Source organism: Larimichthys crocea, chromosome XXII (assembly GCF_000972845.2).
Source record: "Larimichthys crocea isolate SSNF chromosome XXII, L_crocea_2.0, whole genome shotgun sequence".
Classification (NCBI taxonomy): domain Eukaryota; kingdom Metazoa; phylum Chordata; class Actinopteri; family Sciaenidae; genus Larimichthys; species Larimichthys crocea.
Genome location: NC_040032.1, coordinates 9,442,166 through 9,458,475, shown reverse-complemented (window position 1 = coordinate 9,458,475; position 16,310 = coordinate 9,442,166). Strand labels below are relative to the sequence as shown.

Genomic DNA, 16,310 nt, shown 5'->3' with positions numbered 1-16,310 from the left:
TTTACCTGCGTTAATTTGATTATTTCTCCTTGCAATTTCTGTGCTTCTACTTTGGGGTAAGAAGCCGATGGAGTTAAACGGTTCATCTGTTTTTACGATCAGTAATCTCCACAGGGTGTTTTGAAAATTGACCAGATGCTCCATGCTGTTCCTGCGTCTAACTTGCTGCCTGGCTTGATCTGCTCTATGCAGCTTGACTCGGCTCCCGTCAGACGTGGTGCATATTTTAAGCAGAGCAGAAAGCCTCTGCTGGGATGCTTCTGAAACGTGCTGCGCTGTGTCTGGAGGAATCACAAGCATCGACTTGAATGGCTGCGATCAGCTACAGTATGGCAGAATTTTACATTTCTGAGATACGATAAGCCGACCACACGAAAAGTCTGTCTTTTGTTGCCATGTACTGTGTACTACTGTCTATCCATTCAAGTGCTTTGCTGGTCTTTATCACACACACAGGAAGCTGGCGCAGACACACAGGGAAGCTCAACAGAGCCTCTCTAAATGCATGTTTGTGTTGAGCATGATTCCACCTGCTGATCCGCGGGATCCAAGACGCAAACTCACAAAGCACGTCTGGTAAACAAGATAACAGCAGGAAGAGGTACAACAAATCTACGGATGGTAGAAACTCGAGGTTTGAGTTGCCTTGTAAACAAAGGCTCCAACATGCCCGTACTGCTTTCAACATCGCAGCACTTCAAGTGAAGAGAAAGGACTTCAAACAGCTTTGGAGCTAAGCATTTGTGTTTTGCAGATAAATAAAACATTTCTGAAAAATTACGCATGAGGAATTTGAAGATCTCACGTATTTGTGCTTCTCAGCTGACACTCCTGCAATGTTTGTGTTGAGTTTCATGTCACTGGTGTTAAACGCTCAGCAACTGCACATAGGAAACAATCCTAATTAAGTTTTGTCTGGACTTGCTACCTAGATCCGTTTACGTGTCTTAGACTTCATTAATCTTTATTAATTTTTCTTATCCAGTTATCCTTCTCAGCGTCGTAAGGGGCTGGAGCAGATCCCAGTATTTTGCAAAGTTTATCCTATGACCAGATTTTTCTCCGGATTCTGACATAATTCTCATTACAGTCAGAACAGAAGTGTTTGTGTTGGACAAATACAATAAAAGGTCACCTGGATATGCTGCCAATTTGTGTACTTGTTCTCTCTCTCTCTCTCTTGTAATGCTGGATATATATTCAGCACTAATTATCGTGGCTGCCAAAGGGCTCGCTGGCAGACGAGAGTGGGGTAATGAGTGGGTACACCTGTCTAGTCTGTTTAAGTGGAAGTGTTGTGATAACAGCTGCATGATGCATGAACAAAAAAAAAGACAAACTTTTCCAACACTTTATATGGATAATTCATATTCTATCCTGTGAAATTCTTCATGGGTGCCTAAAGAGATCAGGACTTAAGCTGCAGTTGCTTTTGGAAAGTAAATAATATTGTACAGGTGCCGCAGGTTGTTGAGATAAATCCAGACTGATCTGGGTGTGCTATCTCCTGGGCTGCTGCTTTGCATTTGGGTCTTGAACTGTCTTCCTTGGGGCTTGACAGGCTGTTTGCCTGGTGATGTGTTTTTAAGTCTGCCACCTTTACCTCGAGTATTTTATATTTAATAGCAAAGGGAAGATATGCACAGAAAGGCCAAACAACCTGAAGGTATCAGAGTGTAGAACATTTAGATGAAAATTTAATTGATATACTGCCTTATCGTCTTTAGCTGTCTCTGATGAATACTGATGCAATCAACAACAGGTGTGCAGTGGATATTATTAGAAGTATATTGTGGGTATATCCTCCTGGAAATCCCTTCAACTTAAACCATTACCTTTGAGATGTTGATGAAATAATGAACCCAAGCTCACACCTTGAATTCAGGAGAGCATTTTACCTGCTTTGGATCGTGTTGATTTTGTTAATTTGGTCATTTTGTCTTTTGTGCTTCTACTTCAGGGTAAGAAGGTTTAAATGGTTCATTTATTTTTTACGACCAGGAGTCTCCACAGGGCGTTTTGAAAAGCAGCACACTTGTTGGACTGTAACTTTAATATTTTGATGGGCCCTTGCCTTTCTTTGGGATGACTGAAATTGTTGGCAGTCCTTGTGGATGGCAGAGATCCACGCTGTAATGTCTCAGATAGCAGTGGGGAAAGCTTGGATGAACATTCTTTGTATAAAATTCAGTGGCAAAGCCATCGGAGCCCAAAGCTTTACCACTTTGTATTTCACTGAACGCCCTTTGTACCTTCCTTCTGTTCAAACTTGCTGTATATTACATTATTTGTCCTCTAAGGTACGCCGTCATAAATTACCTTGACAGGTATCAGGTGTATCATTGGTTTCTAAGCAGTGACTCTACATATTCCTGAATAGTCATTATTTGGGAACCTAGTTCCCACTTTTAATTCTCTTATACCCAAGCAGACTTCTTGAATGTTGCTGCACAAACACAAATACAGCTACATGAGAAAGAATTTGCCAATTTATATGTGGAAAAGTCACAGCGACCCGGTCAGTCCTCTCTGCCGACTCTTCGGCGAACACTCCCCCAGAAAACAGCCTCCGTCTGGCCAGTGAAATCCAGGTAAGTCCCTCTGTCTGTCTACGGTGATTAAGCTTCCAGAAGATTGGAAACCTGGGGACGCTTTGTCGAAACCCGCCAAAACAAAATCATAGGTATTAACGCAATGATGTATGTTTCTGCTACAACTTCAGGACTTTATTTTCTTGACAGGGTTAACAAATAAAAATCCAAGTGACAGCATAAAATCAAACAAAAACTGTAACTCCGACCACAGAGAACAAAAAATACAATCGAGTAGCACTGAGGTATATTGCAGTTTTATTTAATCAAAACACAATGTTGGCACAAAATCTTTCTGTACATTAACGTATGTTCACAACAGAAATCCCCAAATGGAAGGTCGGATCGCCCAACATGACAGTGATGAGATTAGGTTTATTACACAAGGAGAGTGAGCCTATAACATCTGTGAGTGCTTAGTTATGACAGTACATCAACCCATGCTATTCAGTTATATTCGTTTGTAGAACATGAGTAGCTATGTAATGTACCACTTTGTGCTTTCTTCACTGACAATCTTTAACCTTCTTATTCGTGTCCTCGCTGGCTGTGGCACGCCGGAGTTGTCTGTTGTATTGGCTGATTGCCCTTTGGATCGTACATGCTTGTTACTGTGTCACAGCTTTGATTGATGGCCTATTAAACCACCCAAGGGACTCATAATCATTTCAGATAGGCTTATTTTAATTTCCTCATGGAAGTACAGTACTACATGTGTTTGCTCATCCTTTTTTTTTTTTCCTTCTTGAACACAGCAAGTGTAATTGTCAGGCTTCAAACTAATGATAGCATTTCGTCTCCAGCTCCAGCTCCAGCGTTCTGGCTCACCTAAAACAGTGGGCATCAAAAAGTGTTCCCCCCTAGAAGATCAGAAGTGTCAGGCAGAAATGAATCTCACTTTATCGTCACCCCCTTGTCATTCAGTAGTCAAATCACAGTACACAAAACGCTGGGTTTTACAGAGCTCGAGTGTAAACAACACGATATCAGCCAAATATGGAAATGAGAAACCTGCTCTGGCAGCTAGAAAGTGCTTCCCAGAGATTTAGTACACACACAAGCTGCAAGTGTCTCACATTAAATGGGAAAAGTATGGATCTCAATACCCTTGGGCTACTCTTGTAAACATCATGAGGTCCTTTCAGGAGGATGGAAAACAGAAATACCTTTTCAAAGGAAAGCCTCTTTGTGGCGTGTCCGCTTCTCCATGCATTTCTGTGTATCAGTTCACGAGGAAAGATCCTTCCTTGAAGCGAATACGTTGAAGGGAAAGGGAAATTTCACAGAAAAATAAAAAGCCATTAAAGAGCCGAAACAATGTACAGCACGTCAAAAAGAGACACCGCGCTTCGGATGCAGCCAGCACCGGAAGTCAACAAGGTGTAACCGATGTACAAGAGATGAGTGACGTCTAACAGAGCGTTCTGCTGTGCCAGCTCACGTACGTTTGTTTTTTTATCCACCAAGAGTTTTCTCATTAATAAAAAAAAAAAAAAGCTCATTATTTTTTCCTCTGATTGTTTTCGTCTGATATTCTGCAATGTGTGCGGTGCGTATGGCAACAAACCGCCGTGTTTGATGACAATTCATGAGAAGAGGAAGCAGACAAATGATTGTCATGGATGACCTTTTTTTTTTTGTTGGCTCATGATTAAGAAGTCGTACTTTGATTCCAGCTGTTTCAAATCACGTTATGTCCCTCTGTTGGAATACCGATCACTGAAAAAACATCTAATCTGTGTAGGTACGAAGGCTCTTTGGAACATCCTCGTTATCCCAGTCAAGGCGCCCCACCAGCTGTTAGACGTGGGTCTGCATGCGTTTCTGCAGAGGCCTCGTGAGGTCTGAATTCTGGGAGGAAGTCTGAGAATAGTGGGAGGAGGACGAGGCCGAGGTCTTGCTGTCCTTGTCGAACTGCACATAGCCGTCCTGTTTGCTGTAGCTGCTGACGCTGCTGTCGCACTGCGTGTCGATAAAAGAGCTCGAGTCGCTCAGTGAGCTCCGCTGGAACTCCCGCTCGCAGAGCTCGATGGAGCTGCTGCCCATGCCCAGGACGAAGCGCTGGCTGTAGTCGTACAGGCGGTTGGGACCGGCTCCCAGGGTGTTGTAGATGTTGGTGAAGGACATGCCAGTGGGAACACGCTGCTTGCCGATAGTCATGGTTCCAGCGGCCGGGCTTCGGGCTACGTCAGGTGTCTGGCTGGGAGTCAGGGACATGGTGGGGGTGGTGTGGTGCTCGTTGAAGGTGTTGACGCTGTAGTAGCCGTTGGTGGGATCCTGTTAGGAGCAAAAGAAACCAGAAAAGATTTATTCCATCAGTTGGAGTGAGCCAAAAAAAAAAAACATCCAAAAAGATGAAACTGTACAATCTCTGAAGGTCAAACACTCACCCACAAATCAGAATAAGAAAATGGGATGATGAAGCAAAAAAACAAAGAAACAGTTTGTGCAACATGAAAAAGCAGACGACGTGCTTTAGTGGTGTGAGTCATCCGCCTCTGACTGAAGCCCATTTGCTTAATTAATACTCTGTAATACCAACATTTGTGCAGTGTACATTGCACGATATGCTCATACGTTCTATTGTCCATCAAATCATTTGGAAGACTACACAGCAGACTAACTCCATGTCTGCTACTGCTTAAAAAACGAGAAACCACAAAATGTAATTTCATGATGACACAGAAAAACTGAACAAAAGTCCAGACCAGCAGTGAGCAGTCTAACAGTGAACACAGCAGCCTATCGAGGTGGTTTTCTTGCCGGGTTTGGCTCCTGGCTCCGGGCTGAGTCAGTTAGTGTAATAGTAAATTCAATTTCTTTGTTTCAACCACTAGAGACGCACAGCCTCCCCCTTCTTAACATTGGACACCAGCTCCCTTTGTCTTTGTAAATTGTGATGCCTAGACTCAACTTTGCACCTAAATACAAGATCGTGCAGGATACCTCAGGTGTCAAAACCTGCAACAGACAAAAGGGATGTGAAAGGAGTGTCCCTCAGGTGTAAATGTTTAGGCGTCCCCATGCTCGGGGTCTTTCTTCATCTTTGACCGCTCGTGTCTTTTCTTTGCAAAGAAAATAAAACATAGAGAAGTCTCTATTTCATTCTTCACCAGCAGCAGAGAAATTTCCACAACAGCGAGCTAACCACAGTTTGTGGTTCACACTACTGCAGATATCAGTGACTCGACCAACTGATCACTTTCTTCACAAGTCGTTCCCGATTAACAGTGAATCAGCTAATCTGGACAAAACAAATAACCTCTCACAGTTTCTAGATCCCCAACAATGTCTGTCAAAATAAACCATAAAACCAACGAACCCGTTCCCGGCCCTCTACCTGCTTAAGTTTAAGAACCCGTACAACCCACATCCTATTACATCTACACGCCGCCATGACTCCAACACACCAGCTCCCGTCACTCTATAACCTTCCATTAAAAGTCTGGGATCCCCTAGAATACAAATTATCAGGTTGTTCCTGATTTTTTTACTTAGTAACTGACAGTTTTGTCCTTCGTATTGTAAAATATTTTAAAAACATGAAGTGTTTTCAGTGTTTTTGTGCCTCCAAGTGAAAAAGTTCTAGGACAGACAGCTCGGTCCTCAGAGAGTCCAACCCGTGGGCTGCAAACCTGTTAAGATGCAGTGAACGCTGTGATGTTGAACAGCAAACGTATGAAAGTATGGATGGGCTATTGCAGATAACTTCATTACTGTCAGTCTTCTGCCTAATAAGCCGGCTGACAGATTTCTTTGTGAGGATTCAAATGTCACTGTGCCGAGCTTTAAATTACTCCGAGGCAGTAGAAAGAACATGGTTGACTAAATGAGAGTAATAAGACCTCGACTTATCAAACCAGAGAAGGGAGAAAAACAGACATAAATAACTTTAATGGTTATCTCTTCCTGCTAATTTTCCCAGGAGGGTTCAAAGGAAAATTAGAAAGGACGGGCAAACATTTATCTCTCCTTTTGTTTATCTCCTCTGTGTGAACATCCCAACCTGAAGCCTTCTGAAGCCTTTCAGAGATACCTCAGACGTAATGTGTTGGATACTAATATTTGGATTATTACGATTGATGTGTTGTAGTTAAAAAGACTCATCAAACATGGATGGAGCGGGACCTTGAAGATGCAGAAGCTAAGACTTGAGAAGCTGTACTAAAACGAGTCCACACCTCCTCTTTTTGATACTTACTGCTCCTCTATGTTCAAGTCACTCTGAGTAATCCTCCAGTTCCCTGTAGATCCCTGCCCGATTATAGCTCTTTCTGGAGGACCCTCTCATGTCTACTCTTTGAACAAGCTCCAAGGTGACTGAGTGCAATTCCTCCATCTCATACGCAGTGGTTAAGGAACACATCTCAATCGTGTTCTGTGGCACTTACCTTCAACCTTTTTGTTTCTATAATTTCTTCTCCTTCAACTCTCCGTAGCATCCTGGGGGTCTAGCTGCCTCGGAGCTATTACCCAACAAAAATAAATAATGCAAACGCATCTGTTGATACTAGTAAAATGTACAATACAAAGCTAGAAAAAATGAAGTACACATCACGAGGTTCTTCAGGCAAATATGGCGACCTTTTCTAAAATATGTAAAATAGGAGCTAGAGCTAAATGAAGACTCCTAATGTGGGTGAATCTGAACAGTATACAGAACAAAGTAAATCAACTCATCACAGTAATGGCCAAACAGAACCTCTGAACCGGCAGTGTCCAGTCTAACAGTGAACACAGCGACAGAACCTCTGAACCGGCAGTGTCCAGTCTAACAGTGAACACAGCGACAGAACCTCTGAACCAGCAGTGTCCAGTCTAACAGTGAACACAGCAACAGAACCTCTTGGGTATCCCTTTCTGGCAGTCCAAACAAGCAGGATAGTTTACATATATTTGCATAATGTACTTTCTGTTCTGTTTGTAACTACACAGCAGCCTGATGTGCAGCCGCTAACAGCTTTGCCTCTGTGAATAAAAGGGCAATCGGCTCTCTGAAGCCGAGCCATGAGATTTCCCTCTGGATTTCCTGCATTTGACATTTGGCCTAAATATTCTCAGCCTTCACCCACCTTGACGTGCTGGAACTCCTTCTCCTCCTCCTGGAGCACCTCCAGCTGTTTGAGCACCGGCTCCTGCTGGAACTCACCGCGGTCAATCTGCATTGTGGGTAATAAAGCTCAGTCAGTGAACACAGCAGACTATAGATAGAGAGTATCAGTATCTGACACGCCGACAACAAAAGGCCGCATCAGAGCACTCACCATCATCTGTTTGATGTTCATGTGCTCCTCGCTCTCCCGTGCCGCGTTGTGATCCTTGTGGACGATCTCCACCCGGATGTCATTTTTGGCTGAAACCACTCCTTTGAGATCTGGAGGAGAAAGGAGAGATGGAGCGGTGCAGATGATTGACAGAGGCCGATAGATGCATCGGTCGCCGCCTAATGCGTTCATGGCATCTTCAAAAAGCCGCAGCTTCCCTCAGATCTCACCGTAAATGAAGACTGCGGCGTGACCTTAACTTACTTACCGTGCACTTGGATGAGTCCCATCTTGGTAACAACCTCGTGGTGGAATACTGATCAATATCTGTAATCGAATAATGCAGCTGTGTGTAGCTGGCCTGAGAGTGCGAATGTAAAATTCCTGGCCTGTCATAATGATTAGTTTACTTTAGCTCACTGAGGCAAGAACAGCCTCACATGAAACGATCCTGACGTCCGCTTTTCTTTCAGCACTTTGAAACTCTGTAGAGACGCTTTGTTAATAGAGGCTGTGTTATTCTTACCAATGAGCTCCCAGCGCTATGGCTATTAAACAAATCAATTAGCAGTCCCAGGGAACAACAGTGCTGAGTGGTACAGAGTTACAAAAGGGCTACACTTTGCTTGAAATTAACAGAAAACAAAAGTTGAGAACGAACTTCTCAGAGAAGAAACATGGACACCTTCTGGGGGGAGCTCGTTGTTTTGTTTGCCTCGAAACTGATTCACAATCAGGTCCTGAAGTGTACCGCTCGCAAACATTTGTTGGGTTTTAGTATTCATAGCACTGTATGTCCAACAACCTGCAGCAGTATCTCTGAAAGTAACTCCTTATTAAAGCAACATTGTGTAACTTTTCTCCCATAAACGTCCGGTGCAGTGTTCCGGCCCAGCGGTCAGCAGCTTCCATGGACGCAATGACACAAGTTGGTGAAATAAAAGGCTGAAAGACGCCGAGCTGGCTCCTGCATCTGCGTCTCGTGTTGTTGACCGTTAGCAAAGTGTTTCATATTTAAAGCAGATGGACTGAGCCTTAACCGGCGCCTTGATCGCGCCTTATGTTCTTACTATATGTATAAAAGATGAAGTTTGAGCTGCTTCTGTTTTCCTAAAGAGAGATTTTGTTATATTATTCACTGCATCAAAGTTTAACGTGGCGATATGATCCTGAACTGCTAAAAACTATTCTCAGTTGTACTATTTCTATTAAACATTTTAATTTTAATCACTTGGATGCTCATGATAAATTAAGCTGATTTGTTTTTTGAATTTAATTGGAGCTGTTGCTAAAATGATACGGCTAGAAGAGGCTCGACGCTGCCTCATTAAGCCCAGTCTCGAGCCTCCCTCAGGCAGCCTCTCTCGAGCTGTCGGAGGTATTCCCAGGTTCCTCTAAAAACTGCACCACATACAGTCAGTCGTTCATCCGGTGTGTGTCTGAACAATTAATGGGACATTTTGGGCCAGAAAGAAGTAATGCGACCAAGACTTGGGATTTTTTTAAGTAGGCTAACGTAATATTTAACCACGTGTGTTGGCTATAGAAAGCGGTCTGACACGGAGCATCGGTCTCTGGGTAGATATCCTCGCCTGGAGGGCGTATGGATCCACAACATGTGCCACAAAAAGCAGGTCTGTGCACGTTATTACCACTGAGCGAGGAACTGCAACTGCTCGTTACGTATCTATAAGTGACATTATTAAATGTTGCGACAGATGTAAATGCCCGAGGCCTCCCAGAGTTGCTGCTGTGGCTACGATATGCAGCTCTTTGTTTTTGACCCATTTACAGTATATTTAGTGTCACACAGAGAATCTATATTAATGCTGAATGTCTATAATAAAAATAAAGCCGTATGTGGGGCGGTGGGACAATAAATGAAACCACGCGTGAGCTGAAATACAAAAATCAGTCACCTGCCTTCAAAACCAGAACATAGCTGCATATTAAAAGCACAATATGTCTAATTAAAATGTCAAGATTTGTGCCTGAATCAATGAACAACAGCACGACTAAATACACGTGTGAATTGGTTTTCATCTCATCATGCTGAGAGCAGGGACTCATTCAAACACTTTACTGAAGGCCTTACTCTCTGTTTTCACGTCTCGCTGGCGTGACAGGGACACGGGAAGAGAAGACATGACCAGATGGACGTCCTCTGTGGAAAGAGACGAAAAAGAACAAGTCTCAGACAGACAAAGGTTCTCCTTCTGTTTCAATGTCAGCACTACAGCCAACAAAGGTCTACTAAGACATCCTGTCCTTCACAGTGTGGAGAGATACGGTGAAGTAAAGTCTATTTTTTAATAATAATAATAATAATAATGAAAAGAAAGTTTCTTTAAGGGCCTTCAGGGTAAAGAGCTGAAGATTGTGCATGAATTCAAATGAAAGGTTACAGCAGCTGAACTGAAGGGATGTACATGTTTCATGGATATTTCTGTTCTCCCGCTGTAACCTTCAATTCTGCAAAACTGACTCATGAATGTTGAGCGTTCTCAGCTCGGAGACAGAGAAGGTTAAACGCGCTCGGTCAAATGTCTCGTTGACCAAACAGCAGCACAGAAAAACATTCTCTGAGAGACTTTGTCCGAATCGCTCGGCGGGTTCGTACTTCTCTGGAATCTGGTGCAGCAGAAAGCGCCTAACGTCCCCAGGAGGATGGAGAGGGCGAGGAAGGCTCCCACCGCCACGCCGATGATCACAGCCAGCCGCAGAGTTTCTGAACAAACACAGCAGGACATTTTTAAAGCTGCACTCCTTCACACAAACGCACACACACTGATGCATTAGCACGTAATTTGTTTTATTATTCATGAGGCCAGTGTTTACGCTTTACAGGCTAAGAACAATTACCATCAACACGCAGGGCGCTGCCAAGGATTTATTCGATGTCGTTCTGTGGACAGGGCACCCCCAGGGCTCTGCGAGTTCAATTTAAGACTTTTTAAGACCTTTTTAATACCACTTAGAATGAAATTTAATGACAACTTCATGGCCATACTGGCAAAAGCATGAGGGATATAATGGAGAATCAGTCTGGATTTTCAGCCGTGGAGAAGAATTATTTACTGAGTACTTGAATTCAATAAAAGATTTTATTATAATACATTCATATTTAATACACAGTGTTTTTTGTGAGGGCTGTGTGTGTGCTCTAATAACATAAAATGAAGAAGATGTTTAGCCTCCACCCCTCGGGCCTCACATTGTGAACTGAAGCTAATCAGATCAAAAAGGCGCCGCATGCAGTGTATCATGATCAGAAAGGACTGCGATCCACTCTGCTGCTCACTGAGAGCCCGCAGGCCTGATAACAAATAGGTGGACTGGTCCGGGTCCAGACCGAGACGGAATCCTGTTGACACTTCTTAACAACTGCACCGCTAATTAACTGCTAACTGAATCAAAACCGGGCTCAGCAGCCGGACCGGGTTCGAGCCTCTGAGACCAACAGGGAATACATTCACACTACCGAGGTGATTTACAGACTTCATGATGGAAACGCTGACACTCGGTCAGCCGTGCAGCTAACTGAACTGACTCAGCCCGGGATGCCAGGAGCCAAACCCGGCAAGAAAACCACCTCGGTAGGCTGCTGTGCTCCCTGTTAGACTGCTGACTGCTGGACTGGAGGTTGTTGTGTTTGGTCTTTGGAAAGCAGACGTGGATGTTTCACCTTGTTCTTTGAGTCGTATGATTTCAGTGTCGGAGCCGAAGCTGTTCCACGCCGTGCAGTTGTAGATGGTCTGGAAATCAGCAGGGACGATGTTACTCATGGTCAGTGTGGATATCACGCCCTCCTCGGTGCTGACCGTCTCCACAGTGTAGCGTCCAGACGTCCCGGACTCTAAGACTCTCTCCTTCCAGGACCAGGCCTGAGAGCACATGGATAGCAACATGGATAACATTTAAAGCAAACCCCAATAACAATGAACGGACAGCTTTGAAACTAATTAAAATCAAATAAATAGAGCATATTTCAGAATGACTTAAAAGATGAGTAAAGGTTTGCACCAAGGACGACACATCTGAGAGTTTATGAAAGACATAGGAAGCTAAATACCTCGGGACGAGACCTCTCAGGGTTTATAAGTAATCAAAAAAATTTAAATCGACTTTATAAGCAACCGGTAGCCAGTGAAAGAAAGTCAGGGATTTCTTACTGAAGCCAGAAAGCAGAGAATGACATATTGAAGTATTGTAACCGTTTGATCCTTGAAATGTTTCTGAGATGATGAAAGCAGGACTGAACCGCTGAGATAACATCTTTATCTCGGTTTAATTAAAAATGACACTCGGGAGTTCCTGAATGAGACAGAGACCGTTTAATATTTGATTATTTTCTCTGTCGTATCAGCATTCAGCTGCAGAAAACTTGTAGGTTTAGTTCAAGCAGCAACCTCCGCGCAGTCGTCCACTTGAGGCCGGCTCCAGAAGTGAGTCGGTCTCCATAAGTCCCCATGTCCAAATGTCCAACTTCACAGCAGAAGGATTAAAGTTATGCAGGATTAAGAGTGTGGACGCTTTGATTGACAGGTGGGCGACTTGTTTGAGCAACCAGGCTTCACTCAGCCCGCCTCGGGTCCACCGATGATCCACGTCTTTGCTGATTTTTAGTATTAACGTCCAACTTTTACAGCATCATTTCATTGGTTATCTACCAGACATAACAGCCATAATTCAGAGAAGTTGTGGAGAGACTGTGTGCGCTTATATCAGAATGATGGCAAAGTGTCTCATGCTGTATATTTCATATATACTTTCTGTGGTTTCAGACACACTGAACATGGAAATGACTTTTGACTCACGATGCGGTCTGGAGGAGGCGTGCTCCGGATGAAGCACTTGATCTGACCCTTCTCTCCGTAGAGCGCCTGCTGGGTCTGGGTGCTGGAGATAGTGGGAGGACCTGTGGAGGCAGAAACACTCAATCATCTCAGTAAAAACTCGGCCATACATCGACCCCTCCGGAGGGAGAGCCACGCTCAGGTCTCATTAACAGTAAAACTCAGAAACATTATTTATTTGCTGCTTTTAATTGGTTTCGCCCAGATTGATGCAGAGGTGTGGACATGAGACTGTAGGTGTAGCATAAACAGAATCTAAAAAAGGTTACACTGCCCTGTATTGATTGTGGAGATCCCAACGGCGCCGTCTTAATTGTTATTGTGGGGGTGATATTTATGGGTGTTGTCAGATTGATGGATTATGAACCAACCGACCATCGAAACATTAGTTTGAATTTACTTAAAGTCCTCATGTTTCTGTGTTTTTGTCCCATCTGTCCTCCGTCCTCCACCAACAACGACAAAAAGGTCACGTTCGAGCTGCCAACTGTAGCTGCTGTTAGCTGATCTCAGGAGGAGGTTTTTAGGCTTGGACCGGGCAGCAGAGCTTGTGTCGTGCCAGAACAGGAGCTGGGCAAGTGGGCTATGTAACCCGGGCTCAGTGGACATAATGGCAGAGGAGAAGAGAGCGAAGAGGACGTTGATGGAGGAAGCAAGGAGAGAATAATTATCTGCTGCTACCAGGCAACAGAACCGGCTCAGCATTGATTGGACCAACAGGGAATAACGTCACAGTACCGAGATGATTTACAGACTTTATGATGGAAACATTGATAACTGCGGTTAGCTCGGTCAGCTGCAGCAAACTGAACTGACTCCAGGAGAAAGTATTCAGGGATCAGCTGAGAGCTCGTTGTCGTCTGCACGCCCGTCAGCATCAGAAACGCTCTGACATCGACTTTTGTGCTGCAACACGCCGCACGCAGAATGACAGCCGTGACACTCAAGAGGCTCTGGCAAATTGAGAAAGTGCTGACCGCGGGAAATCAAATATTTCCTTTTTCTTTTCTGCGCCTCATCTTTCCCCAGGAGAGCCTTCAGGGCTCGGCCTGCCACCGCTTACGGAAACAAAACGCATCAGTCGAATAAAGAAACAGGAGAGGAGGATGATGGGAAAATACTCGTCATCACCCAACAGCAAAGATAATGAAACATCATCAAGCTTTATAAGACTCTAATATACCCTCTAACAACTTCTTTGGCCAAGGTAACCACTGTCGAACTGGAAACTTAACGCACTAACATATGTAAATTAATTATTATTATTATTATTATAAATGCTCTGTACAAAAACATTTCAAGCATTCAAATCTGAGTTGTGCAGTCAGCTCATGTCTGCCTGCACAAAGTGTCCATTTGTTTTCTACATCCTGAATATTTCACAAAGGTTGCGATCATCTCTCATTGAACTGTGGCCATCAGTCACAGAGTGCAGATAAAGATCCAGTGTTAGAAATCAATGACATGCCGCCTTATTAACTGTCAGTGACGGCTGTGCAGCAGAGGTTACATCCACACTCACTGAACAGTGAGGTTGATATTCCAATGTTTGCCTTCATTCCTCAGCATGGCTCTGTCACGTCTGTTTTTTTAATTAAATATTTGGCGTTCAGAGCAGCAGATGTTCGAGTTTTCATGAAGTGGACGGAGACTGAATCACGTCAGTCGATGTGAGAGAGGCAGATTGAACGTTTATTCAAGTGGAAATGATGCACAATGCTAATTTAAATTTAATTCTCCTCAGCACAAACAACAAAAAAACAATATTTTTATTTTTCTGGGATAATATTAGAAGTTCAGTCCAGTCTAACAGTGGACAAAGCAACAGAACCTCAGAACCAGCAGTGTCCAGTCTAACAGTGAACACAACAACAGAACCTCAGAACCAGCAGTGTCCAGTCTAACAGCGAACACAGCAACAGAACCTCTGAACCGGCAGTGTCCAGTCTAACAGTGAACACGGCAACAGAACCTCTGAACCAGCAGTGTCCAGTCTAACAGCGAACACAGCAGCCTATTGAGGTGGTTTTCTTGCCGGGACATCATAAAGTCGGTAGTGTAACGTCATTCCCTGTTGGTCTCAGAGGCTGTGCTCAAACCCGGTCTGTTCTGGCTGCTGAGCCCGGTTCTGTTGCCTGCTGACGGCATTTAGAAGCAGATAATTAGTGGTTAGCTACTTAGCAAGTTGTTAGGCAAAAGCTATCCATAACTCTCCCCTGTCAACGTCCTCTTCGCTCTCTTCTCCTCTGCCATTATGTCCATAGAGGCTCATACGTAGCCCACTTGCCCAGCTCCTGTTCTGGCATGACACTGACTCTGTTCCCTGTCAGCTAACAGCAGCTACAGTCGGCAGCTCAAACGTGACTTTTTTTGTCATTTTTGGTCCAGATGCTGGAGGACGGAGGACAGATGGGACAAAAAACAGACATCAAGTTTGTCTTCACGAGGACTTCAGATTGTAACACACATGGCCTGATAAGTGTGTGTCCACATTTTCTGTCTGTTTCAGATGTTTCTGTTCATCGAGGCTTCTTGCTCTGCGTTACTTTCAGACACAGCCCCATTCACATTCAGCGCATGAAAGGCCATTGTACTTACCATTCACAGTGAGCGACACCTCCTTCTCGCCGGCGCCCACTCTGGGGACTACGGCCCGACACACATACTTCCCAGCATCCTCCGGCTTTACTGCTTTCAGTGTCAGAGTGTTCTTGTTGCTAAGCACCTGCGTGTTGTGAGGGAAACAGTTTCAAAGGTCGGAGGAGACACTAGTCATTTCTATCTAGTTGAACAGCAATTACACCGAGACAAAGGGATGCCAACATTTAACAAGACACTCGACACTGACAAGACACGCTGTTGTCATTTGTGTTTTCATGTTTTACATCGCTCAGAGCATGCAGGGGTGCGTTGTTAATTAATTCAGCTCTACCATATTTGAACAGGACTCGTTTCTTTTAAAGCCTTCAGGACTAAAAACATCGTTCAGAATTACAACATTACGAGAGATTTTTTAAGAAGAATTCAAGTAATTGAAACATTGCTAAAAAGGTGTATTGACAATCCAAGGACAGGTGGATTTGTCCTTTAAAAACATCTTTTTAGTGAACACTCACATGTCTGACAGGTACAGGTTAACACAGCCTCAGAGAAGCTGGTGTTAAGGTTTGACTCATGTATGAAAGTACATGAGTCTTCTTACTTGACTTCTTCTTTCTGGGACTACTACTCATGCACGATGAAGACCGCTGCTCGTACAGATCTCTTATAGACCTCTTGTTTCTAATACGTACCACTCCTGAACCACGTTTCATCCACACGATGGTCAGAGATGGATTTCCGGTCCAGGCACAGTTGAACACGGCATCAGATCCGAGGTCGACCTGCAGAGACTGAGGCTCGGCCGCCATCCTCGGCCCGACTGGACAGACAACACGACAACAAATGATTTTCTAACTATGAGTACACTTTACATTTAGGAAGGCAGAGCTCAGCTGACAGCAGAGAACGGAATAAAAACTCTAATCAGGGATATTTTTATTCAAACTTTGCCAACTGATAAAAAATAAAAAGTCTCATCATCCTACTCACACCAACTG

General features: G+C 44.0%; 1 protein-coding gene across 2 annotated transcripts in view; it reads right to left on the bottom strand.

Annotated features, from left to right (window-relative positions):
- Positions 1–2,835: 2,835 nt before the first annotated feature.
- kirrel3a (kirre like nephrin family adhesion molecule 3a) overlaps positions 2,836–16,310 on the bottom strand; it is a 144,294-nt gene continuing 130,819 nt past the window's right edge. For both annotated transcript variants that reach the window (XM_027273895.1, XM_027273896.1), the window contains exons 8-16: positions 16,005–16,132; positions 15,310–15,436; positions 12,673–12,773; positions 11,541–11,739; positions 10,476–10,583; positions 9,951–10,019; positions 7,856–7,965; positions 7,664–7,750; positions 2,836–4,868 (exon numbers count right to left, since the gene is read on the bottom strand). In XM_027273895.1, coding sequence (XP_027129696.1) covers positions 4,392–4,868; positions 7,664–7,750; positions 7,856–7,965; positions 9,951–10,019; positions 10,476–10,583; positions 11,541–11,739; positions 12,673–12,773; positions 15,310–15,436; positions 16,005–16,132 — 1,406 coding nt within the window. In that variant the 3' untranslated portion in view covers positions 2,836–4,391. The remainder of the gene's footprint in view (positions 4,869–7,663; positions 7,751–7,855; positions 7,966–9,950; positions 10,020–10,475; positions 10,584–11,540; positions 11,740–12,672; positions 12,774–15,309; positions 15,437–16,004; positions 16,133–16,310) is intronic.